This window comes from Equus asinus, chromosome 13 (genome assembly GCF_041296235.1).
Source record: "Equus asinus isolate D_3611 breed Donkey chromosome 13, EquAss-T2T_v2, whole genome shotgun sequence".
Taxonomy (NCBI): Eukaryota; Metazoa; Chordata; class Mammalia; order Perissodactyla; family Equidae; genus Equus; species Equus asinus.
The window spans coordinates 7,849,470-7,877,216 of NC_091802.1; the positions used below are offsets into that span (position 1 = coordinate 7,849,470).

Here is a 27,747-nt window from a genome sequence, read left to right on the forward strand (position 1 = left end):
TATATGTTACTATGACTTGTCATGTCAATAACTGTGCAGAGAAAAATATTTCATCATGTAGTGAATGATGTCAAAAAGGCATTTAACAGAATTTAATAGCCATTTCTGATTCATTCATTCTCTCTCACACACACACATATTCTCACATACAGATATACACACACACACTTAGTAAACCAAAAAAAGGTATTTAAGTCAGAAACACAAGAATTCTACTATTGACACTGTCATTTGACATTGATCTAGAAGTTCTAGGCAAGGCAACAAAAGTAAATATGAGAAAACTAAAATACGTATGTTTATATTCACATATATGAGAAAGATCACTAAATATGAGGAAGGCCAAGGCAAAAATTATTTGCAGAATGGTACCCTGAGCACCATCTGAAACCTATTCAAAAAAGAGGCAGATCAGTAATTTGGCTCGTTATAAAATAAACATATCACTACAAATAGATTTCCTATATATCAGCAACTATTAGAAAAGCAAATCCCATACAAAACAGCAACAAAAAACTGCCTTAGCACCCAAGTACACAGTAGGGAACTAAACAAAGACTGTGGACTCAAAGGACACACGATCTAGTCAGGAGATATGTATTCTAAAATAAGCAGTCAGGTGGTGACAAGGGTTATAAAGAAAAATAGAGTTAAGAAGATAAGAGGGGAATGGAGGGCGCTATTTCAGATATGGTGGTCCAGGAAGGATTACCTAAGGATGTGACATCTGCTCAGAGACCTAACTAACGTGAAAGACTAGTACATTAAAACTATTCACAGGGAGAGTTCAAGGAAGACAGGGAAAGACCACAAGGTAGAAACATCCTCCATACGTTTGTGGAACAGCGAGGAGGTCAGTGTGGTGGCTGGAGCTGGGCAAAGGTAAGTGGAGAACAATTCAGAAGGACAGCTGAGGGCCAGATCACCCAGAGCCTTACAGCCCATTACAGAGACTCTGGAATGAGTTTAAAGCTGGGAAGTGGCATGACCTGACAGCGCTGTGAAAGGAGAACTCTGGCTGCTATGCTGAGAACAGGCTGCAGTGGAGCAAGGGTTTGAGCAGGGAGACCACTCTGGGGACCAAATACAAGGCAAGTGAGAAGCAGCAGAGGCTGGACCACTGAGCACTGATGGTTTTAAAAAGAGGGTGTGTTCTAGATATACTTTGAAAATAAAGCAGATGGTATTTGCTAATGGACAGGATGTAGAATATGAAAAGTAGAAAGAAATGACACTCCAAAGTTTGTATCCTGAGCAACCAGAAAGGGAGTTAGTATTCACTGAAATATAGAAGAAACAGGGAGGTGGAAGCAGCCCAAAGATTCTGTAGGAAGCAGAGAAGTGATAGGAGATCAAGAGTTCAGCATTGAACATACTATATTTACAACTTCTCTGGAATCTAGAGGGGTTATAAAATAGGAAAATAGATACATGATTCTGGAGTTTACAGGTGAAGTGTGGTCAGGAAAGAAATCATCAGCAACCATCATTTTCCTGAGCATCTGCTAAGTGACAGGCACTCAAATCACTGAACAAGAGAGGCAGACAGTATTAATCCCTAAGACTAGATGAACTCACTAAAGGAATGTGAGTAATTAAGAGAAGAAAAGAGACTGAACGCTCAGCCCTGGGACACACCAGTATGAAGAGATCAGGAAGACAAGGAGGATGCAGAGAATTAGGAGAGAGGGACTAGCCAGTAAGGCAGCCAAGAGAGGGAAACGTCACGGAAACCAAATGATGAAGGTGTCTCAGGAACGTAGTATTTCAAATATTACAGGGGGTTAAGGAAGATCATGACTCAGAACTAACCATGGCTTTGGCAACATGCAAGATAATGTTCCCTCTGATGACAGCAAGTAAAATGGACTGATGGGGGTAAAACAACTCATTTGAATGGGTCCAAAAAAGAATAAAAGGAGAAAAAGCAGAGACAGTAGGTGCAGACAAGTATTTAGAGTTGACAATAAATTCGAAAGAATTTATTAAGAAATATGTACAGCCTTTAAGAAGGAAAGCTTAACAATAAACATTAAGACAACTTGAATGAACAGAGAGAAATAACATATTCTTCATTGGGAAAACCCAATATTATAAAACAGCAATAATTAATTTACAAGACTAATGAAATGCCAATAAAATTCCTATTGCTTTTATGAAATCACCATTCATACGAAAAACAGAAAGATAACACAACAAAGTCCAGAAACATTCCCAAATTCAAGAGTTCAGTATAAGGGTATTAATTCTAAACAATGAAGTTTGAATGAACAGATAATTAAAAATAAAATTTTTAACTGGATACCTATTTGTGAGGAGAAAAGTTATATTCTTTGCTTTTATAATACACCAATACTGATTACATTAGGATTAAAAAATTTAAATGTAAAAACGAAAAGCCTAAATTTGGGTACTAAAGTAAAGTTCTGCAACTATTCCTAATCTTGGCATGAGAAAGATCTTTCAAAATATGACAATAGCCAGAAACCTCAAAGTTAACAATTTATAAGCTCACCATATTAAAATTTTCTATTTCTGTAATTCAACCAAGAAATATGTAAAACTTAAAGAAAAATTACAACATCTGAGAAAACATATGTAACATCATAATAAGAAAAAGATGAGGGGCTGGCCCCGTGGCTGAGTGGTTAAGTTTGCAGGCTCTGCTGAGGTAGCCCAGAGTTTTGCCAGTTTGGATCCTGGGTGTGGACATGGCACCACTCATTAGGCCATGCTGGGGTAGTGTCCCACATTTCACAAGTAGAAGGACCCACAACTAAGAATATACAACTATGTACCAGGGAGGCTTTGGGGAGAAAAAGGAAATAAATAAAATCTTTAAAAAAATAAAAAGATGAAAATTCTCATTATATTTTACATGAATACAGAAGATTAACACTCTAATAGAAATATGGGCAAAGGATAATGCATAGAACTAGCCCAATATAAGAAAAAATGTAAAAATATCTAACTTTATCAATAGTTTTTAAATATATAACAAAAAATGCCCTAAATTAAAAAGAAATTACATTGTGGTCTATCAACTTGACAAAGATAAAACTGTAACATTCTGACACAGACTGACAACTATTTAAAAACATACCCTATTAAACAGATACTTAGTATAACAAAACACAAGGACAACCTAAGCAGGCAGAAATAGAAAGTTATTTTGTTTTTGGTGAGGAAGATTGGCCCTGAGCTAACACCTGTTGACAATCTTCCTCTTTCTGCTTCAGGGAGATTGTCAGTGAGCTAACATCTGTACCAATTTTCCTCTATTTTGTATGTAGGAAGCTGCCACAGCATGACCTGATGAGTGGTGTGTAGGTCCATGCCTGGGATCCAAACTGGGAAATCCTGGCTGCCGAAGTAGGGGGTGCAAACGTTAACTACTATGCCACCAGGCCAGTCCCAGAAATTTAATTTTTGTGGCTAAATCCATTATATATGAAGATGCATCAACCTAGAAAAATGCCTACAAATGCCTAAAAAGGCAGATGAAAGACATATATGCAATACGATTACATTTACATAAAAATAGAACATATACTCAAAAAAAGAAAATTTTTCTCCCTTTATGAATGAATTATGGGTAATTAATTCTCCATTTTACTATTCAATATTTTATTTTTTATATACTTAACAGGGACATAATCTTCCACTTTTACAAAACAACAAACAGTAAAGTTCTTCAAACACAGAGTTATTTTATTTAACATTATAAAAAACAGAATAATGTAATGTGATTTCGAAGTCACCAGGAAGTGAAAATAGTCAAGCCACTGGGGTAAACCATATATCTCAAAGTTACAGATACCAACAGGAAAAGTGGTACGAGTCAGTTGGGAATGTGCACATTTATGCACTCAATGGAGAAAAAAATCAGACCTAGAATCTTTCCCTGAATATTCCAATATGCTTTACTAGAAATTCAAAATTGAAGTAAAAAGCTGTTCATAGAAGAAACCATCACGAACTTATACCTAAGATTATGAGGGGCAGCTGTTCTCTAACATTCAGAAATAAACAATTCAAACCACTAAAGAAAGAAAGAAAGAGTATTGATTACTCAACTGCAAATTCACATTTCCAAAGACAGCAGCAGCAGTACTACCAATGGATAGTTGTTTAGTAAACACGATTTTTGTAGTTAAATTCTCAGGGACCATATACACCTCAGCAGTCTCCATACTGACTCACAGTGAATAGTGGTCTTCAGTTGCTTTTTAAACAACTTTACTGCGATATAATCCACATACCACTCAATTCATCCACTTAAAATATAGAATTCAATGGCTTTTAGTATATTCACAGATATGTGCAACCATGACCAGAATCAATTTTAGAACAGTTCTCCACCCTACACCCTTTGGCAAACACCACCCACTCCACTGAAACTCCCCTACCACCACCAGCTCTAAATAATCACTGATCTACCTTCTGTCATGAGAGGTTTCCCTATTCTGGACTTTCATGGACTCATATAGTATGTGGTCTTTTGTGTTTAGCTTCTTCCACTTAGCATGATGTTTTCAAGGTTTATCTATGTTGTGGCATGAATCACTACTTCATTCTGTTTTAAGACAGAGTAATATTGCATTGTACAGATAGACCACACTTTGTTTACCCATTCATCCACTGATGGACATTTGGGTTACTTCTACCTTTCGGCTATTATACACTAATGTAGTCATATGCCATAAACATTCCTGTATTAAGTTTTTGTGTGGACGTACATTTTCATTTCTCTTGGGTATATGCATCCGGGAGTCCAATTACTGGGTGGATTAGAGTAAAGCCATACTGTCTTCATTAAAAATGACATATAAAATGATATCAATAAAATGGCAGAGTAGGTAGTTCCAAGGGACCACCGCTCAAGAGAAACTTTGAAAACTAAAGCAAAGGAGTGATGTCAGCAACATGGCAGAGTGAGCAGTTTTCTTTGTCTCTTCTTCTTTGAACTACAACTAACTGGACATTCACCGTTCAACAAAGGATATCCACACAGCACCTCAGGACGCCTAAGAGACCCGTGCTGCTATATATTGGAAGGTGGATGGACTACCCCCAGGGAAGAGGTGGAGATAGGTGAAAACTCTCTGACCCCCAGACAGCCTAGTACTTGCAATCAACTATCTCCTGGCTGACACACTGATAGCACTGCCATGGCACCAAGGGTGGGCGTGCGCATCGGTGACATGACTGTGGAAACAAGTGACGACAGCCTTAAGCGCCCCATAATTGCTCCTTAGTCCAGTGGGAAAATCCACAGTCCCACGGTGGCCGCAGGGAAAGTCTCTGGTCAACCCTAGCGGAAAGGCTCCGCCCAGCAAACACAAGAGCTGGAAGGTCCTAGGGTGGAAGTAGCTCAGCCAGTTGATCAATTCACTGGCTGCATTAAACACACATAGCCCTGCTGCGGCCTGAAGGGGACAAGGGAGACCCAGGGGCACCACACAAGCAGGTGGTGATAATCCAGAGCCCCAGCATGACTGCTTCTTGGTGCAGGGGAAAATTCACAGTCCCACAGCAACCACAGGGAAAGCCTCTACTCAGCCTTATCAGAGAGGCCCCATCCAGCAAACACAAAGGCTGGGAGGCACTGGGGCAGAAGGGGTGCAGCTGGGTGAGCTAACCACAGACTGCAGTAGATGCCCACAGCTCTGCTGTGGCCCAGAGTGGATGAGTGAGATCCTGCGGGACCTGACAGTGACAGAGCTGCGAGTCTAGGTGAACAAGCTCCCGGCTGCTGTGAAAGCCCATAACACCGCTGCAGAATCTAAGGAGGGAGAGTGTCTAGGCAATCTGTGAGAGCAGGCACCAACATGCCAAAGCCCCCTTGTGATTGTTCCCACAGCTGACTGGAGACCCCACAGGGCCAATGTGATCACAAGGAGGGACCCAGGCTCAGTCAGGAAGAGCTGACAGGGATCCTGGTTGGTGCAGATTACACAGCTGCGGCCCTGTCACCACCAGGAGAATCAAGTGGAAGCACTAACCGAACTCTAGCTCTATGTGGAGGCACAAATCCACACTATCAAGCAGTATGAAAAAATATATTAACTCTCCAGAACAGAAAGCAATTAACAAGTACCCAGAAAACACTCCCAAAGACACTGAAATCTATAACATAAATGACAACAAATTCAAAATAGCAATCATTAAAAAACTCAGTGAATTAAAGGAGAATAGAGATAGACAACTCAATGAGTTCAGGAGCTACATCAGAAAAGAGCTTGATACTATAAAGAAGAACCAATCAGAAATGGTGGAGATGAAAAAGACAATGGAGGAGATCAAGAAAAATCTAGACTCTCTGAACAGTAAGGTTGATAATATGGAGGACAAAATTAGCAATTTAGAGGAAAGGAATATAGAAATGCTTCAGATAGAGGAGGAGAGAGAACTAAGACTAAAAAGAAATGAAGCAACTCTCCAGGAACTATCTGACAATTAGGAAATGCAACATGAGGATTATAGGTATCCCAGAGGGAGAACAGAAGGAGAAGGGGACAGAAAGCCTGTTCAAAGAAATAATGGCCGAGAATTTCCGAAACCTGGGGAGAGAGCTGGAAATCCATGTGACAGGAGCTAACAGATCTCCAAACTTTATCAATGTAAAAAGACCCACCACAAGGCATACAGTAGTGAAGCTTGCAAAAGTCAACAACAAAGAGAAAATATGAAAGGCATCAAGGCAGAAGAAAATAACCTACAAAGGAACGCCCATTAGGCTGTAACCAGATTTCTAAGCAGATATCTTACAGGATAGGAGAGAGTGGAATGATATATTCAAAACTCTGAAGGACAGAAACTTGCAGGCAAGAAAACTCTATCCAGTGAAAATGTCCTTCAAATATGATGGAGAAATAAAAACTTTCCCAGATAAACAAAAGTTAAGGGAGTTCATCACCACAAGACTCCCGCTACAAAAAATGCTCAGGAAGACCCTCATACCTGAAAAAAACAAAAAAAGGATAGGGGTTACAAAACCCAGAGCAAAGAAGATAAGTAGAAAAACAAAAGCAGAAAGTTGCAGCTCTCCATCAGAACAGGTTAGCAAATACTTAAGTATAATATTAAAGATAAAAGAAAGGGAAACACCAAGAATAAAGATACTCCTGTCATTTTCACCACAAACTCACAACACAAAAGGAAAAAAAAAAAACCTGACAATAACAACCTGGAAGGGGAAGAGAAAAGGGATGGAATGGCTTAATCTAAGGAAATAATAGGCTATCAGAAAATGGACTATCTCATCTATGAGATGTTTTATACAAACCACATGGTAACCACTAAACAAATAACAAGAATAGAGACACAAATTACAAATAAGAAGAAAGCCAATATAGAAAACCACCTACCCGAATTGGTAGTCTAAAGTTCATGGGACAAGAAACAAAGGAAATGCAGGAAAACCAGAAAATGAGCAACAAAATGGCAGCATTAGGCCCCCACATTTCAATAATCACTCTAAATGTAAGTGGACTGAACTCTCCAATCAAAACACACAGAGTGGCAGGATGGATTAAAGAACAAGACCCAACAATATGCTGCCTCCAGGAAACACACCTCAGCCACAAAGACAAGAACAGACTCGGAGTGAAGGGATGGAAGACGATACTCCAAGCTAATAGTGAACATAAGAAAGCAGGTGTTGCCATACTTATATCAGACAAGGTAAAGTTCAAGGCAAAACAGGTGGAGAGAGACAAAGAGAGGCAGTTTATAATGATAAAAGGGACACTCCACCAAGAAGATGTAACATTTATAAATATATATGCAACCAACACAGGAGCACCAAAGTACGTAAAGCAACTATTAACAAAACTAAAAGGAGACATCAACAACATTACCAATAGTAGGGCACCTCAACACCGCACTAACACCAATGGAAAGATCATCCAGACAGAAAGTCAACAAGGAAATTGTAGAATTAAATGACAAACTAAACCAGATGGACTTAATAGCTATACACAGAACACTCCATCCAAAAACAGCAGGTTACACATTCTTCTCAAGTGTGAATGAAACATTCTCAAGGATACACCATACGATGGGAAACAAAGTAAGCCTCAATAATTCAAGAGGACTGAAATAATATCAAGCATCTTTTCCAACCACAGTTCTATGAAACTAGAAATCAACTACAAGAAAGCTGGGAAAGGGGCAAAAATGTTGAGATTAAACAACATGCTCCTGAACAACCAGTGGATCATTGAAGAAACTACAGGAGAAACAAAATATTATCTGGAGACAACTGAAAATGAAAACACACCATACTAACTCATTTGGGATGCAGCAAAAGTGGTCCTAAGAGGGAAATTCATCACAATACAGGCTCACCTAAATAAACAAGAAAAATCTCAGATAAGCAATCTCAAACCACACCTAACAGAATTAGAAAAAGAAGAACAAACAAAGCCCAAAGTCAGTAGAAGGAGGGAAATAATAAAAATTAGAGCAGAAATAACTGCAATTGAAACTAAAAAGATAGTAGGAAGGATCAACGAAACAAAGAGCTGGTTCTTTGAGAAAATAAACAAAATTGACAAACCCTTAGCCTGGCTCACTAAGAAAAAAAGAGAGAAGACTCAAATAAAGTTAGAAATGAAAGAGGAGGAATCACAACAGATACCACAGAAATACAAAAGATTATAAGAGAATACTATGAAAAAATATATGCCAGCAAATTGGACAACCTAGAAGAAATGGATAAATTCTTAAGACTCTTACAACTTCCCAAAACTGAATCAGGAAGAAACAGAGAATCTAAATAAACCAATCACAAGTAAAGCAACTGAAACAATAATCAAAAACCTCCCCAAAAATAAAAGTCCAGGACCAGACATGGCTTCTCTGGATAAGTCTACCATTCAAAGAAGACTTAATATCTATCCTTTTCAAACTATTTCAGAAAATTGAGGAAGATGGAGCACTTCCTAACACACTGTATGAAGCCAACATCACCCTGATGCCAAAACCAGACAAGGACAACACAAACAAGGAAAACTACAGGCCAATATCACTGAGGAACATAGATGCAAAAATCTTCAAAAAATTTTGGCAAACCGAATACAGTAATACATTAAAAAGATCATACACCATGATCAAGTGGGATTCATACCAGGGACACAGGGATGGTTAGACATCCACAAGTCAATCAACATGATACACACAATAACAAAATGAGAAATAAAAACCACAGGATCATCTCAATAGATGCAAAGAAAGCATTCAACAAGATCCATCACCCATTTATGATAAAGACTTACAATAAAATGAGTATAGAAGGAAATACATAATAAAGGCCATATATGACAAACCCACAGCCAATATCATACTCAATGGGCAAAAACTGAAAGTCATCCCTCTGAGAACGGGAACAAGACACGGGTGTCCACTCTCACCACTCTTATTCAACATAGTACTGGAGGTTTTTGCCAGAGCAATTAGGCAGAAAAAAGAAATAAAAGAAATCCAAATGGACAATGAAGAAGTGAAATTTTCACTCTTTGCAGATGACATGATCTTATATACAGAAAACCCCAAAGAATCCATTGGAAAACTTTTACAAGTAATCAACAACTACAGCAAAGTTGCAGGGTATACAATCAATTTACATAAATCAGTAGCATTTCTATACTCTAATAACGAACTAACAGAAAGAGAACTCAAGAACACAATCCCATTCACAATCGCAACAAAAAGAATAAAATATCTTGGGGTAAATTTAACCAAGGAAGTGAAAGATCTATACAATGAAAACTACAAGACATTCCTGAAAGAAACTGACAGTAATATAAAGAGATGGAAAGACATTCCATGTACATGGATTGGAAGAATAAACATAGCTAAAACGTCCCTACTACCTAAAGCAATCTACAGTTTCAATGCAATCCTAATCCAAATCCCAATGACATTCTTTGCAGAGATTGAACAAAGAATCCTAAAATTCATATGGGGCAACAAAAGACCCCAAATTGCTAAAGCAATCCTGAGAAAAAAGAACAAACCTGGAGGCAGCACAATCCCTGGCTTCAAAACATCCTACAAAACTACAGTAATCAAAACAGCATGGTACTAGTACAAAAACAGGTGCACAGATCAATGCAACAGAATTGAAAGCCCAAAGATAAAACCACACATCCATGGACAGCTAATCTTTGACAAAGGAGCTGAGAACATACAATGGAGAAAAGAAAGTCTCTTCAACAACTGGTGTTGGGAAAACTGGACAGCCACATGTAAAAGAATGAAAATTGACCATTTTTTTATGCCATTCACAAAAGTAAACTCAAAATGGATCAAAGACCTAAAGGTAAGACCTGAAACCATAAGGCTTCTGGAAGAAAATATAGGCAGTACACTCTTTGACATCAGTCTTAAAAGGATCTTTTTGGATCCCATGTCTTCTCAGACAAGGGAAACAATAGAAAGAATAAACAAATGGGACTTCATCAGACTAAAGCGCTTCTACAAGGCAAGGGAAAACAGGATTGAAACAAAAGAACAACCCACCAATTGTGAAAAAATATTAGCAAATCATACATCTGACAAAGGGTTAATCTCCATAATATATAAAGAACTCATACAACTCAACAACAAAAAATCAAACAATCTGATCAAAAAATGGGCAGGGGACATGAACAGACATTTCTCCAAAGAAGATATAAGGATGGCCAATAGGCACATGAAAAGATGCTCATCATCACTGATCATCAGGGAAATGCAAATCAAAACTACACTAAGATATCACCTTATACCCATTAGAATGGCTAAAATAACCAAAAGAAATAGTAACAAATGTTAGAGAGGTTGTAGAGAAAAAGGAACCCTCATACACTCACTGCTGGTGGGAATGAAAACAGTATGGAGATTTCTCAAAAAATTAAAAACAGAAATACCGTATGACCTAGCCATTCCACTACTGGGTATCTATCCAAAGAACTTGAAATCAGCAATTCCAAAAGTCCCATGCACCCCTATGTTCACTGCAGCATTATTTACAATACCCAAGAGGTGGAAGCAACCTAAGTGCCCATCAACTGATGATTGGATAAAGATGTGGTATATATACACAATGGAATACTAGTTAGCCATAAAAAAGGATAAAATCGTCCCATTCACAACAACATGGATGGACCTGGAGGGTATTATCTTTAGTGAAATAAGCCAGATAGAGAAAAACAATCTCTGTATGACTCCACTCACATGTGGAAATTAAACACATGGACAAAGAGAACAGATTAGTGGCTACCAGGGAAAAGGGGAGTGGGGGTGGGCACAAAGGGTGAAGTGGTGCACCTACAACATGACTGACAGACATTAATGTACAACTGAAATTTCACAAGCTTGTAAACCATCATAATCTCAATAAAAAACTAAAAAAAAAGGAAAGCAAAAACTGTCCATCAACTTTGTTAGAACTCTGGGGAAAAAAATTAAAGGTTCATAGCAACCCAGGAAACATTGAATCAAGAAAACGGCAACTTAAAAATGGTAAGAAACCCTGTGGCCTTTTTACTTGACCTTGCCCCAATCCCTGCTCCAGCTCAGTGGCAGTCTTGAAGATGGCAGCCAGCATTCCCAGGGACTTTGGTCCCTGGGTCCAGAGGAAGGAGGAAGCAGAGCAGACCTTATTGGTAAAGAATTGTGTTTCTCTGTTCTAACCTGCCTGGGGGCTCTATAAAGGACAGATACAAGGTGCCTGCCTTTGTTTGCCTTACTTGGAACTCACTAAAGGCAGAAAAGCAGTGGACATTCCTTGAAACACTGTAAGGCAAGCAAATTACCCACAAATGCCTGGTGCAAAAAACTGGAATTAAGGCATACATTAGAGCATCAAAAGCGTGGGAAAAAAGTGGAGGGGAGAGTTTCTTTGGGATACTAAGCCATTCAAAATCACCTGTGTACACTGGGAAACTTAAAGAGCTCTGTGCACAGCCCAGGGCAGGACACAGACTCAGAAAAGACCTGAGAAGACACTAAGTTTTCATCTCTGGTTGATCTGTAGGCTCAGGGCAAGAAGGAAGTGAACATCAAGGCAGAGCTGTAAACAGCCTAGCTAAGCACTGAAGGAGCACCCCAACACAAAACTAAACTGCAAAGACTGGAATAGCTGGGGTTTTATTCCTTTGGTTTTCTTCAAGGAATTCTGTTTTGTTTTTTTTTTTTTTTCGATCCTGGTATCCAAAAAAGAAATCTCTGTCAAAACACTAGCTGAACACAAGCTAAGGGAACAGAGACATCAGAGATTACACAGGATTAAGAACACAGTCTTTAAAACAACACTTTAGAAAAATCACGGAAACTAGTATAAAGAAACGCAAACAGGGCCTCAGAGACCTGCAGGACACCATCAAGTGCGCCAACATACTCATGATGAGAGTCCCAGGAGGAGAAGAGAGAAAAGGGCAGAACGAATACTTGAAGAAATAATGGCCAAAATCTGTCCAAATTTGATAAGGGACACAAATCTATATATCCAAGAAACTTTACAGACTCCAAACAAAAAAAATGAAACACATTCACATCAAGGTTCATTATAATCAAACTGTTGAAAGACAAAGGGAGACTCTTGAAAACAGCAGGAAAGCAGTGACTCCTCCTATACAAAGGATCCTCAAGAATAACAGCTAATTTCTCATCAGAAATCATGAATGCCAGAAGGGAGTATGACGACATGTGTAAAGTGTTGAAAGAAAAACACTGTCAAGTAAGAATTCCATACCCAGCAAAACTGTCCCTCGAAACTGAAGGAGAAATTAAGACATTCATAGATTAAAAAAAGCAATAGAGTATGAAAAGATACTAGACAGTAACTCTGTATCATATAAAGATATAAAGAAATCCAGTAAAGGCAACGACATAGGTAAATATAAAATCCATTATGATTGCATTTTTGGTTTCTAACTCCTCTTTTTGTTTCTTATATGTTTTTAAAAGACAAATGCAGAAAATAATAACTGTGTTATTAGGTATACAACGTTCACATACATGATTAGTGACAATGACACATGGCTGGGAGGACCGTACACCAGCAGAGGCTCTGCACGCCTTTGAAGTTGGTGTTAATTCACACTAGACTGTTACAAATCTAGGATAGTAACTGTACTGAATGCAATAACCAATAATATCTAAAAATACACAGAAGAGGAATGAGAAGAAAATCAAAAAGGTACACCAAAAAAATCAAATAAAAAAACCAAGAAACAACAGAGAAAACGAGTAATAAAAAAGGTATAAGATATACAGAAAACAAAGAACAAAAGGCAGAAGTCCTACATTATCAGTCATTCAGTCATTATTTTAAATGCAAATGAATTAAACTCTCAGATTAGCAGAAGGGATAAAAAAACATGACCCTACTGTGTGCTGTCTATAAGAGACTCATTATAGATCAATAAGTACAAATAGGTTGAAAGAGAAAGGATAGAAAAAGATACTCAAAGCAATAGTGACCAAAGTGAGCTGGGAAGGTTACACTAATAATATTAGACAAAACAGTCTTTAAGTCAAAAATTGTTACAAAAGACAAAAAGCTATGAAATATCTATAAAAGGGTCAATTCATAAAGAAGATATAACAATTATAAACATATACACACTGAACAACAGAGCTGCGAAACAAATGAAGCCAACACTGACAGAATTCAAGGGAGGAATACACAGTTCTACAATAATAGTCGAAGCCTTCGATACTCCACCTCAAATAATGGATAGAACATTTAGACAGAAGGTCAATAGGAAATAGAGGACTTGAACAACACCATAAACCAACTGACCCTAAAAGACATATAAAGAACACTTCATCCAACAGCAGAATACACATTTTTCTCAAGTGAAGATGGAACATTCTTCAAGTTAGATATTTTAGTCCACAAACAAGTCTCAATGAGTTTAAAAAGATTGAATCATATAAAGTATCTTCTCCGAACACAATGGAATGGAGCTAGAAATCACTAACAAAAAGAAAACTGGAAAATTCACAAATATGTGGAAATTAAACAGCACAGCTAAACAGTCAATGGGTCAAAGAAGAAAATACTAGGAAATTAGAAAATATTTTGAAATGAATGAAAATGAAAACACTGATTATCAACACTTATGTAATTCAGAGAAAGCAGTGCTCAGAGGGAAATTTATAACTGTAAACACCTGCATTAAAATGAAGATCTCAAATAACATAACTTTATAGATTCAGCAACTACAAAAAGAAGAACTAAATTCAAAAACAGTAGAAGAAAGGAAGCAATAAAGATTAAAGCAGGGATCAAGGAAACAGAAAAAAAAGAGAGAATCAGAGAAATCAAGTTTGTTCTTGGAAGACATCAACAAAATTGACAAACCTTCACCTAGACTGAAAACAAAAGAGAGAAGATAAAAGTAACTAAAAACAAAACCTCAAGCGAGGACATTACCACCCACCTTGAAGAAACAGAAAGGATTAGAATAGAAAACTGAACAACTGCACGTCAACAATCAGATAACGTAGATGGAGTGGAAAAATTGCTAGAACGACACAAATTACCAAAACTGAACACAGAAGAATTAGAAAATCTGAACCCACCTATAATAAGCAGAGACTGAATCAGTAACAAAAAGCCTCTCAACAAAAACACCTCTCGTAGGAACTGCCAAATAATTTCTTCAGACATTTTAAAAACCTGAATGGTCATACAAAGGGGAAAACGGGAATACCATTTTTTTAGTCTTCTGTACAAGTAGAAAATGAAAATTACACCCTGAAGAATAAAGTTCTTCTGAAACCAAAAAGACAGAGAGACAGACAAAATATGAATGAGTGAACCAGCATTACCGAATTTGTTATGCAAAGATCACAGGAAGGTATACAGATGGACAATTTCCTCATTTTGATGAGATACAACCTGATTAGATTTTCATGCCTAACAGGCTGCCTATACTTTAAGAGATTATGTCAGGGTTTGAGAAATGCCCAAGATAAATAAACTGACATATTTCAAAAAGTACTGCTTTAAAATGAGCTCTTATTTTTATTACCAATTAAGACTAATCTTATAACCTAACATGGATGGGCTTCTGTGATATAAGGAGAAGAGGAGCAAGAGGAAATGCTGCTAAACGACAGGGGAACTGAGGGGACCCTTTGGAAGTCTCTTCATGTTGGAGGGCAGCAGAAGGGAAGGGTGAGAGGGTATTGGGGGAAGGAATCCTTCGAAAATAAAAAGATTATCAATTACTCACATGAGGGAGGAGAACAAAGGAAAAAATGCAAGAAAATGAGTTCCTATTCTGCAAATGTTTCAACTGCTTAAAAGAAAAAAAGCCCGTCTATAAGCATTGCAGTTAGTGAAATAGTATCATATGCTTGTAATGTGACGCAACATAATGTACATATCATATGCATTCATGACAAAAAAACTGTAGTCTGAAACTAATCATGAGGGAACAATCAGACAAATCCAGAATGTGGGACATTCTAAAAACAGTCCCAAAAAAGTCAGTCGTGGGGGTGTGTGTCTAGACCAGTTTAAAGCAAAGAATGTAACAATTAAAAGCAATGTATAGTCTTGATGTGGTCCTTGACTGACAGCTAAAAAATACACTTACTTTGGACCCCTGGGAAATCTGAGTATGAACTGTATATTAGACGATACTATGAAATTCTTGTTAATTATTTTAGATTTACATTTTAGGTGTGGTAATGATATTGTGGTTATGCAGAAGAATGCCCTTTTTCTTGGGAGATATACACTGAAGTGTTCAGAATAAAATTCATGATATCTGCAACTTACTTTCAAATCGTCCAGAATACATGTACGTACATATATAGACACCTAGGTGTGTATGTACGGACACTCACACACAGCCCCCTAGATGAGGAAGTCAAGAGACAGCAAAATGTTAACAATTTGTTTACGGAAAACCTTATGTTTACACTCTACATTTTATACACTTTTTATATTAAAGAATCTAATAAGAAATCACAATTTCTATAGACTAAAGACAAATGATAAATCTTAAATAGAAAGACAAGATACATTTCTGATACCTTCTGACAAGACACATCAAAGAAGAGTCAAGCCACTTAGCAGCCTGTACAATCAATGCTGACCACGTTCCTGTGCATCATGCAGGCCTCGGAGGACTGGCACGGACGGAAGCCCTCCATTCTGCCCCGTGAACAGCAGAGACAGAGTCCACTCCCAGCCTCCTCCACAGCAGAAGAAGGCCGGCAGACAAAGAAAAGCCCTGCACCTGCTGGGCCTGTGGACCTTATTTATGCACAAAAGCCGAAAGTCTACTTCTTTCTTAATAGTTACCTGAATTCAGGTATTCAGCTCTATCTGGGCTGCAATTACATTTTTAAGCCTGCATAAATCAAGTTCTTAATTCTTAGCCAGAGTTACAGAGCAAAAGCACTTAGTCAACCCTAGTACTGAGACAAGCCCTAAAAGTGTAGCTAACAGTTTACAGTTAATTCTCAGGGTGTCATTACTAAATATGTAAATTATATGAATTCCCAAATGCTTCACGTTGAATTTTTTTTATTTCTTGCTTTGGACTTGTTGTTCCATTTATCCCTAATTATCACAATGAATGCACGATCTTCCAAACCTTCCCAAGAATCTGACTGGCCAGGCAACATCCACAGAGCCCAAACTTAAAATGAAGGTCTCTTTTTGTATTAACACATACACACACCCCTTACATTTTCATTTGTAGAAAAGGTTACATGAAAAGATAGAACAAAAACCGGGTCTTGAAAATGGCAACAATTCTAAAATACTGACAATAACTGAAAATTTTCAAATACAATGAGCAGAGTATAAAGAGGCAACAGAACATGTGCAAAGAATGTATGTAATACTGTATTTTGAACTATTTACAGATTGAGATAAATAAAAAGAGAAAAAAGTACTGATGTAAAATTTTCAAAAGATGCTGAAAATAAAATGTATTCAAGCTGTTGAAATAAGTGTGAAACGTGCAGTAGCACTAAGCCCGCCCATCCATAAACAAGATAAAAAAGCTACAATATGTAGCCTATGATTTTCCTTACTTTTCTATTGCTTATACCACTGAGTTTGGAAATATATAAATCAACAAAGAAACTAACAAATAAAAGGAGACAAAAATTTTATTCAGTTCCAAGCTTATCTTCAGTTTAGAAGAGTCTACAAAGACTGACGTGGGAACTGCTGACGGGAGTGCCTCAACGGATGACTGCAAACCCTGCATGTCACCACTTAGAGGAGGGCGCTGGTCCCCCAAGAACCACGGCCGCACTAAGGAGACACAACACATAGGGAAAATGTTTAAAATACAGACACTAAATTTCCAATCAAATCCAGGCTGGAGGAACAGTCTATGCAAATACACTGGGGTAAGATGACTCTACGTGTAGAAAGACAGTGTAGGTTTGTCTTCCTGAAGAGAAAGAGGCTCCAGGTTGGTAACTACCTAAGGCCTTCACCCTCGCATTTGTCAGTGTGCTTCACCCACCTCTACAGAAGGGACCAACAATATTCAAACATAGCCTCAGGTTCTATAAGACATACTCAGTTCTATTAGGAATTCAAGTCTTTCCATTCTTCTCTAACTGGAAACAGAATCACTTTGGGCCTAGGACACATTATTAATGTGTTTACCACACACGTTACCTACTACAGTCAAGATAGCACACAGGTGCAAGATACACAAAGAGGCCTTCTGAGAACTAATCTGGTTGAATAGTTAATACAATGAAAAAATGGTAATCAGAAAAGACCATAAATGCTAAGTGCCAGATAAGAGGAATAGAGTAGGACAATGAAACAAGAGTTCGCTAGGATAATTTCACAAAGTTTCATGGGGAAGCTAGAACCTGAGTTTGGTCTTTAAGGAAGAGAAGAATATTCTAGCATGGCAAAACCGTAACCAATGGCACATTCCTTAGGAGTATAGCGCCCAAGGACACAGGCTCTCTGTGCAATGACTGTCAAGCAAGAAGGTTTGGCCTTTGCACTTACTGCCATGTATGGCCTACACCCAGCATCTCTTGTCTTGGCAATGGAGTCCACAAGCTGTCCACTGATGCCAAAGTCACAGAGTTTAATATTTCCACTTCTGTCCAGAAGAATATTGGAAGGTTTGATATCTGCAAGAGATAGATGCCATTTAAAGTACAGTAATCAAATGAGCTATATTCTGAAGTACTTTAAGCAAAAATATTGAAAAACCTTAGACAACATAAGTGATCAAGTCCTTAAAATTCACATATATAAGAGGAGAAAAATGAGAAAACAATTTTCTGAATGCTCACGCTTAAAAACTCAGTATCAAAAAATGCTTCACAATAAATTTAGGGATTCTATAATGTTTACTTTGCATCAAGAGACATCCATTTACTTGTTTCAAATTCATTACTTGACAAAAAACGAAAAATGAAATTAATCTATGAGAGTATACTAAACTACTTTACAACATGTGCCAAAGACAATACAACTAAAAGCAAAGCAAACCAATTTTAAACCCACAATTTAAAGTAGAGCTTTATCTAACTTAGCCAAGTATCCAATCCAGTATATCTAAAAGACCACAACTTCAGGATCAGAGAAGTAAAGGTTCGAAATCTGGGTTGAAATTCACAATGTGACCTGGGGTGAGCTCCTGAACTTTCACTTAGCAACCACACTTTCCTCACCAACAAATTAAAAATAATAATTCTTAATTCATAGAGTTGTGGAAATTAAAACACCTAATATAGTACCTGAACTTTATTTGTACTCAATGTACCTACTTAATAATTATTTCTCCTTGAGAGATTTTTCTGATTTTAGATGGTTTCATCAAGTTTCTCCTAACCAACCCTTTCTTAGAGTCATCCTTGAAAAACCAGATTCATTTTTACCACTCCCAGAGTGTGCACTTTCCTGCAAACTGGAGAAAGCTGAAGCCCTTCCATATGGTTCTTCAGGTTTTATCCAGTCTTATCAAATTGACCCCTAGGTCATCACCTCTTCCTCACTGACAATCAGCTCACTGCCAGTATATATTCATCAGCTGTCTAGCCAATTCTTCCCCTTTGCTTACTAATTCTCTATCCCTATCTCAATTCTTCTACCCATTTCATTGTCACTGTCATGGCTCAATGAATAAAAAGTAAGGATACAAATAAATACAGAATACAAAAAAACATCTGTCCATAACTCAGGTGACCTACAAAAAAATCCAGAAAATATATCTTACCATCACTGACACGGCTGATTGCCTACCAAACATCCATTCCTAACCACACCATCCTTTCTAACAGAACCTGCACTATACTGAGGTATCCATCCTCCTCTGTGCAGCTCTATCCACACCTCCAAAAACTGGGTCCTGACTGGTCTAAGCTTATCAGGGTAGTCTCTGCTATTTGCCAGGGCAACTAGTTTAGGTAAGGACAGATGCAGTTCTAGTGAATGAAACAAGAGAAAACATCAGAGACACGTTAAGGAAGATTTCCCTCCTCCTAAGACAGCCACACAGGAAGAGAAAGCTACCTCTTCAAGAGGCTATCATGTCTGGATATGACATTGGGGACCTGCTTTAGTTGTTACTATCCTGAGGATGGAGCCAACATATTCAGGAGGGCAGAGCCAAAAGAAGGGACCTTGAGCACTAATTATATTGTGCTTGGAGCCACCCTATCTTTGGACTTAAGACAGATAATGAATTTCCTTGAAGTTTATGCCAGTTATCAGGATTTTCTGTTACTTGTGATTGAAAGCACTCTAATTGCAGCAAAAAAGCTAATTGGTCCCAATTGACTGAAAGACTATCAAGTCATCATTTTATTTAATAATAGGAAAACCACAATTATTTTTGACGCCTTTCCCTTTTATTCCACTTCTGCTCAGCTGTGTGGTCAGCACCGCTTTAGTACTGTACCATGACTGGCAAGCATCCCTAAGGTAAGTGTCAAACGCCCTAAAGGAGATACTCTCGTAATTACAAAACACAGCCAGAAAAGGAGGGAAAACACCAAAATAAGAACAAGATGAACTACAAGAGTTTATTCAGGGACCTAACCCTACATAATTTTAGGCCAAAAGAGAAAATAAGAAGCCTACCTAATATTATTTTCAACAAGCATTAAGCCAGGCAAAATCAAATGAAATACTCTGATGTTCAAGGGTAACTAATTTCAGTGGTCCAGGGTCACCCCCAAACTAAAATTACTTAAATTAAGTGCCTCAATTACTAATTTCTTTAACCATGAGAAACTATATTTCTTAGAATTCAAGATTTTTCACTTCTGTGAATATGACCTTTTCCTTTCTATCCTATATATTGTCAGGCTGAACCACACACTGTCATGTATTTTCTTGGGTTTGTGCATTACAAATTTACTGAAGAGAGTGAACTTATGTGCCTCTTCAAAGCCACCACCTCACTAACCTGAATCTGGCATAGTAATAAATAGAGCAACTATTTAATCTATTTGCTGAATTAAATTCAGGATTCCCAGTGTCTTCTGATAGATCTACATCAAATGGTTAAATTTGGACACGTGTCTAATAAGGCCAAGATCACTGTTTTCACAAAGACAAATGCCTCAGAGGAATTTCAGTGTACAATACTATTTAAAGAACCCCTCTCAGTTTGCAAAAACATCCTCTAAAGTAAAGAAGAAACACTTAACGGGGACAATAACGTGCCTTTAAAATGCTCAAAGGTACTATCCCTCAGATCCTTCTTTGAATGTCCACAAGACCAGCTTCGTGCCTTATTTGTACCCAGAGAAACATTAATTACCTATCAGGCAAACAAGTAAGTATTTTTCAGCTAAGGGTAATAAGAACTTAAAGCAAAATCTATTTCAATTTCTAAGCCCAACATACTAATAAGTTAGACTGAAATTTATAGAATCTCATAGGTAAAAAATCCTAAAGTAATAAAGTTTTAGGGTACATACAGTAAATTTTGCTAAAAATACAGATATTTCAAGAAAGCTCATACAGTGACACTGTAATTTTCAATAATTTTTTCCTATTAAGGAAAAACAGTAATTTCTCATCTGACTCGTACCCACCTCTGTGAATGATTTTCAAGTTTTCCTTTAAGTGGTTTAGAGCCTTCACAGTCTAGGGAGAAAAAGCGGAGACGGGATAAACAATTTCCTTCTAATCAAACAGCACGACAGTTCATCATCATACGTAACAACCCACGTAGCCCTCTGCATTCTTTTAAGTTTAATGTTTCCATATTCTGTTTATTTTTTATGTTAACTAAAGATGCTGAATGATGGTGTTAGATCTGAAACTTTAGTTCCCTTTTCCTGCTGCTCCCAGACAACTAAGAAATCCTGATAACTTACAATTTTAGTCATTAAAAGTTGTATGTTTCTTGTACCTTTGAACTTTTCAAGAATACAAAAAAGCCCAACAGTCTGCTTCCATTATCAACCCTCATTTACTAAGTTTTTCCAAATTCTCACTTTCCCACAATCACTCACTCTCACTGGGTAGTGAGCCTTTAAAGTAATTTTTCTAGAGCCAGAATCTCTCTGCTCAGCCGCTACAGCAATTTATCCAGAATTTACCCTATTGTTTGATCACTGCTCATGATCAGAAAATCAGAGATTTCTTCAGGAATGAAGGTAACATAGACTTCAATTAAAATTCCACAACCTCAAACTAAAAGAGAACTAAGAACAGACGAAGAATCTGCTACAGAAAGGTCGGGTCTCCACTGCATCAAGCTGCTGGGTATGAGGACTGCAGAACAGGCAAACCTGTAACATGTCCAGCAGCTAGGCTCGTGTGTTCACTGGGTTACTAATCAGCAAGAAGCAGTTTAACACAGAGTAATTTTAAATGCTGTGCTTAATGTAAAGGGTGATCACCAAGTCTAGAAGCACAGGCAAACCCATAATAAATGATTTATTAGCATATTTATACTACACATATTGAAATATATGATAAAATAATTTTATCTATGTTTTTCTACTTCATGATCACCCTGTCGTACAGTAGTTAAGACCAAGTTTCTGGGATCAGGCTACCTGGGCTTAAATCATTTACCACTTACAACTGTATAAACTTCAAAGAAAATTAATTACTTAACCTCTCCATGCTTGAGATCTGTCATCTGTAAAGAGGGGGGTTACACTATTTACCATAGAGAATTGCTATGGAGATGAAATGTCATAAGACATCGGCCTGACAAATAAACATTCAATAACCATTAGCTACTATCATTATTCTACTACTGTTCCATTACAATTATTATGAACAGTAATAAGTTCCAAAATAATACTGGGTGTGGTATACTGGAGAAAGATGACTAAACTGATCAATACAAAATTCCATATACCTATCTGAAAAATGAATACGTTTCTAATATAACTCAGCTTCTTTTTATAAAAATTATATGAAAAGGTAAATATCTTAATATTTAGCTCATAAAACAAATTTAAGCATTAATTCAAGTGAATAACTTAAAATATTAACATGACACCTAGGAATCTTAAGATTACAATGACTAGTTTAATCAGATTTTTACAATTCCAATTATACACACATACACCTTTTACAAGTAAAATACAGCTCAGCACTGTCTATCTATTTTTAGCATTAGTTGGCAATTAAGAGGTAGACTCTGCTGGAGGTGGCAGATGCAGGAAAGAAAGAGATAGGAAACTACATGCAATCAGAATATCTATCATACAACTTCTTATAAAACTTAGTTTACAACATCCACCCACCTAGGTCATGTCATTAGCTCAGATTCTCAGAGATTCGTAAGAATCTTATTAATTTTACTCTAAAAAGAATTTTTTTGGGAAAAAAACTGTGAACAGGCTTTGTCAACTGAAAGATTCAGAGCGAGAAATAAAATGATCATGAATTCACTTTCAAACCTATAAATGCATATGCAAAAGAGTACCTCTTTTCTTTCTGGTACTCTAGTAAAAGTGAATTGACCAAATTAGTAGTAATGTTGGTTACAGAAAAAAATAGTTTAAATTGGATAACCCAAATCTTAAACCACAGGAAATAAACTTTGTCTAGAGTTTCAATTAAGGGACTTCAAGGAGACTGCTGAGATTCTGATAATTGTGATAATATAACTTATTTAAAAAGAGTTAAAGCAACAGGGGAAAAAAGAAACAGAAAATTGCTTATACTAGTCTTATTTATGGCACTCTCTATTAGGGTTCAATGTGATTTTAATGAAAAAAAATTGTAGTATTTATATAGAGCATATTTTGAAAATTGTTCTTACGACTTGTTGTGTTAATTACCCCACACAAGTGATCTTGTCTCTATTCCTATTACAAATGATTTCACAGTAACATCAATAACATTCTGTGAAGACATTCAGATATGTGCATACAAACCCCAGCAGCATCTTTATATAAGTATATATAGAATCAACAATTTGAAAAACAGATACTTACTGCTAAAGTGATTTTGCCTAAAATTTCTTCTGGAATAACATCATCTAATACACTATATACATATTTGTAAAACTTATCAAACGAGGTAGACATGAGTTCCATACAGATCCAACAGTCACCCTATAAAATAATAAATATACGTTATTCTTATACATCTTAATATTAAGTACCACCTTTCTTTTACTTAAAATAGAAATACAATTAGAGAAGAACCAATCTTCTTTTTTTTTTTTTAGTATCAAACTAGTGATAATTTTTGGTTCCTTACTAAAGCCCTGGATAGAAGATTCTCCTCATGTTTAAACACAAACTTATTTGCCCAATTTTCCCCACTCTTAATTTTAAGGGCATAGATAGCCTTACATAGAAAACTTTTCTGCTTTTAAAAAAATTTCAAATTTTGCCACAATTACATATAAAAATAGAAAATATGTGGAAACCTGTTCATTCTCACTAACAAAGAAAACAGCTTACAGTAATCTTGAGATACTATATAATCTTCTTAAGCTAGTAAAAAAGAAAGAAAAAAATACATAAAGCAAACCCAATGCCCAAGTCCTTGTTCAAAATGTCACCTTCTCAAGTGGCTAACATTTAAGATGCCTAGCTGATTCAAAATGCAAGTCACTCCACTCAGCATCCCCTTACCCGGCTCTATTCTGGACAGCTCTTATCAGCCTCTAACATAGAATACAATTTACTGATTTATTATGTTTGTCATCTATCTCCCCTACTAGAAGATACACTCTACCAGGAGAGGGGCTCAGCAAACATTCCTTAAATGAATGAAAGCTGGCTATAATTAAACTGAATCATTCAAAACTGTTGGCTGCAATATAGAGTGGTTTAAACCAGTTTGAGGGCAATTTGACAAGAAAACAAGAGAAATAAAAGTGTTTACACCCTTTGATGGAGTCATCCCATGACTGAGAATGTAACTAAAACAAATAGTCCATAAACTACAAAAAGAAAAAACAAAAACAAAACTAGAAACCAGTGAACTATCTCACAAGAGGGAATGGTACACTATTAAAGGGATTATCTAAAACAAAATTATTTGAAAAACTATACAGTTCATGAGAGGTATGCAAAAGAAAACGCAGAATATGAGCAGATACGTTATAATGCTGTACAACTAGGTGCACATATGAACAAGAACTGCAAAATACCTTATAAGAGTGAAAACAGCTACCAGGATGATGACAGAAGATATCTTAAAGGATTTTGCATGTTGTTACTAATTTATGGATCCAGCTGTATCCTTGGAGATTTTCTATCACTAACCTACCCCTCACATTGATCTGGACTGATTATATAAGAGCTTAATGCCTGTTAAAGTAAAACGGTTTGCCCAGAACAGTGCTGCTAATTAGTGATAGAGCCATGAAAAGAAGCCAGTTTAGTTAACTCCTTTCTCCTATGACGCAAGGATACCTAACTTACACATAGAGAAAGCATCCTATGATGGACCAGATGGTAACAGCACTCTTACAAAAGGACCACCTGCTACAGCGTTCACGTGGCAACACAGCTTCACAGAATGCTGTTTGTAAAGCGTATTTGACATAGTGACCTTTTACTTATGTTTTCCCTATTTAAGTCTTTCTTCTCTCTCTCTTTCTTTTGAATGCTCTTGCAGAATGGCTCTCACAAAAGACTGAGTGACACCCTTCACCCAAAACACACACTTGAATTTATTTTCATCTAAAGACACCATTTCAATAGATTTACTAGAATTTTTTTATTAGAGAAAAAGATAGCACATTTAACTCATCCACTTAGAAAAACAGCAGGGAAGGAACTTAACCTCAGTAGTACAATGAGGTGGAAAGATCACTGATTGAGCATCTGAAAGGCCTGACTTATTATCCAGGCTTTCCCACCTTCTACTTACATAAGCTTTAGCTCCCTCAATTCCTGATCTACAAAATGGGATTGCTGACCTTCCTAAGGGACTACGATAAAGATCAAATCAGTCAGCATATGTAAAGCACAAAATAAAATGCCTGGCAGGGACTGAAAGCTATAGTTAAGAAAATGAGAGAAGGGGGAAGGATGGAAAAACAGGAAGGCAACCAAAGAGAAAGACAGACCTGGGCACAGGGGGCTAAGGTGACAAGTAAACTGGGAACTGAGGCTGAGAAGAGGAGGTGTGAAGGACTAATTAGGTCCAGAAAGGGAAATCTTTGTAGTTTCTAAGGCACACAACCCAATATAAACTTCTTACTTCTTCTGGCAGTTCTTTTCGGACATAACTGAGAACAGACAACAGCAATGAGCTGCATTTAAAGAAATGGAATGGTCTGAGCTGCCTCAAAAAGCAGTGACAGCAACGTTACTTCCATGAGATGACCACATGACTGAAATGCAAAAGTAGAAATTCCCGAATACAGATTTACTGAAAAAAGGGTAGACGATAATGAAAAATTGAACTACTAAGATCAAGAGATCCTAGAGACAAGATCCAGATAAAATCAGTAACATATTTACACACCAACAGTAACCACTTAGAAAATAAAATGCTTAAAAAGACACCATTCACAATAGAAAGGAAAATTATAAAGGACTAGGAATATATGTAACAAAAGAGGCAAAACATTTATGAAAAGAAGCAAGAACTGTTACTAAAGGACATAACAACCTGACCAAATAGAGAGGCAAAGCATGTTTACAAATGTGAGGACTCAAGATCACAAAGATCTCAAATTCCCCCAAATTAACCCAAGAATTCAGTAAGATTCTAATCAAAATTATCAGGCACCTAGACAAGCTGATCCTAAAACTTATATAGGAAAGGAGAGCCAAGAATAGCCGAGATTATTTTAAAGAAAGGGAATTGATCTAAGAGACAAAGACTTTTTTTTTAAATCTGATTCAGTCTAGTTTCACTTTTTTCTTTTTTTGCAGGAAAGGATTTTCCCTGAGCTAATTTCTGTTGCCAATCTTCCTCTTTTTTTTTCTTCTCCCCAAAGCCCCAGTACATGGTTGCATATCCTAGTTCTAAGTCCTTCCAGTTCTTCCATGTGAGCCACCACCACAGCCTGGCAACTGACAGATGGGTGGTGTGGCTCCACAAGCAGGAATCAAACCTGGGCTGCCGAAGCAGCGAGAGCGCCAAACCTTAACCACTAGACCATCAAAGACTTTCCATGAAGCCATCACAATAAAAGAGGGTGGTACTGATACAGGGGGAAAATAAACATACCAAGAGAACAGACTCAAAAGCCCAGGCATGTACAGAAATTTGACTTATAATAGATATAGCAAAGCACATAGTGGCAAAAGGATTGACTACTCATTGAATGCTGCTGGGGCCAGTAGCCTTCTATATAGAAAAAAATTAAATTAGACCATTACTTCAAATCATTCGCAAGTAAAAATACAAAAACTCCCAAATGGATTTTTTGAAAAACAAAAGTTTAAAACTTTTTTTATAAAAGTTGTTTATGACTTCAGGGCAGGAAAAAATTTCTTCCCAAAAACATAGATGAAAAGAATAAATCACAAAAGGTAAGACCTGTTAAATTTAACTCCATTATAATGAATATTTCAGTATGACAGAGGACACCTTACTAAAAGTTCAAAAATAAGACAAAAATGTCTATTTAGATAAAAAGAAACAAAAGATTAGTATCCTGAATAATAGAGCACTATGCTAAATAAATTAGAAAAAGACAAAAGTTAATAGAATAATGGCAAAGGGAGATGAATAGGCAATTCACAAAAAAGAAAACCTGAACGCACAAGTAAAAAATCCTGTACCTTGCCAGTAACTAGGGAAATGTAATGTTAAAGGTAAGATACCACTTCAGACCCACCTGAGTGCCAAAAATGAAACAATGAGATCTGTGACAATAAATGCTTATGACCCGCCCAACAAACACTTCCCCTTTGTTACGTACAATGTGCCAGTGCAACGACACTTCCCAGTCTTCTATGTAGAGAAGGGCAGCCAACAAGATATCACTGCAGTCGGCTGATGATTCCAGGACAGCATGTTTAGTCCCCTTCCCTCTTCTCTTACTTGGTGTGGACATGATAGCTGAACTCTAGGAGCCAACTTGGACCATGAGGCAATCTTAACAGTGGAAACCACAAACTAAGTAAACCACTAAAAGCCTCCATTACTGACACCTGAATACAATTCCTGATACAGAAATCCTCATTCCTACTGATAGGAATATAAGTTAGTATAACCACTATAGAGAGAAGTATGACAATATCCTCTAAAGTTGAAGATATTTATATCATTTAACCTAGCAATTATATTTTTAGGTATATACTCTACAGAACCTGTAACCTAGGTTGTCAAGGAGACACGCAAAAGGA

General features: G+C 37.0%; 1 protein-coding gene across 3 annotated transcripts in view; it reads right to left on the bottom strand.

Moving 5' to 3' along the window:
* Positions 1-27,747, bottom strand: part of MAP2K4 (mitogen-activated protein kinase kinase 4) — a 139,668-nt gene that overhangs the window by 28,364 nt on the left and 83,557 nt on the right. For all 3 annotated transcript variants that reach the window (XM_070482320.1, XM_044744691.2, XM_044744693.2), the window contains 3 exons: positions 23,419-23,538; positions 21,049-21,100; positions 18,002-18,129 (listed from right to left, as the gene is read on the bottom strand). In XM_070482320.1, the coding sequence (XP_070338421.1) occupies positions 18,002-18,129; positions 21,049-21,100; positions 23,419-23,538 (300 nt within the window). The remainder of the gene's footprint in view (positions 1-18,001; positions 18,130-21,048; positions 21,101-23,418; positions 23,539-27,747) is intronic.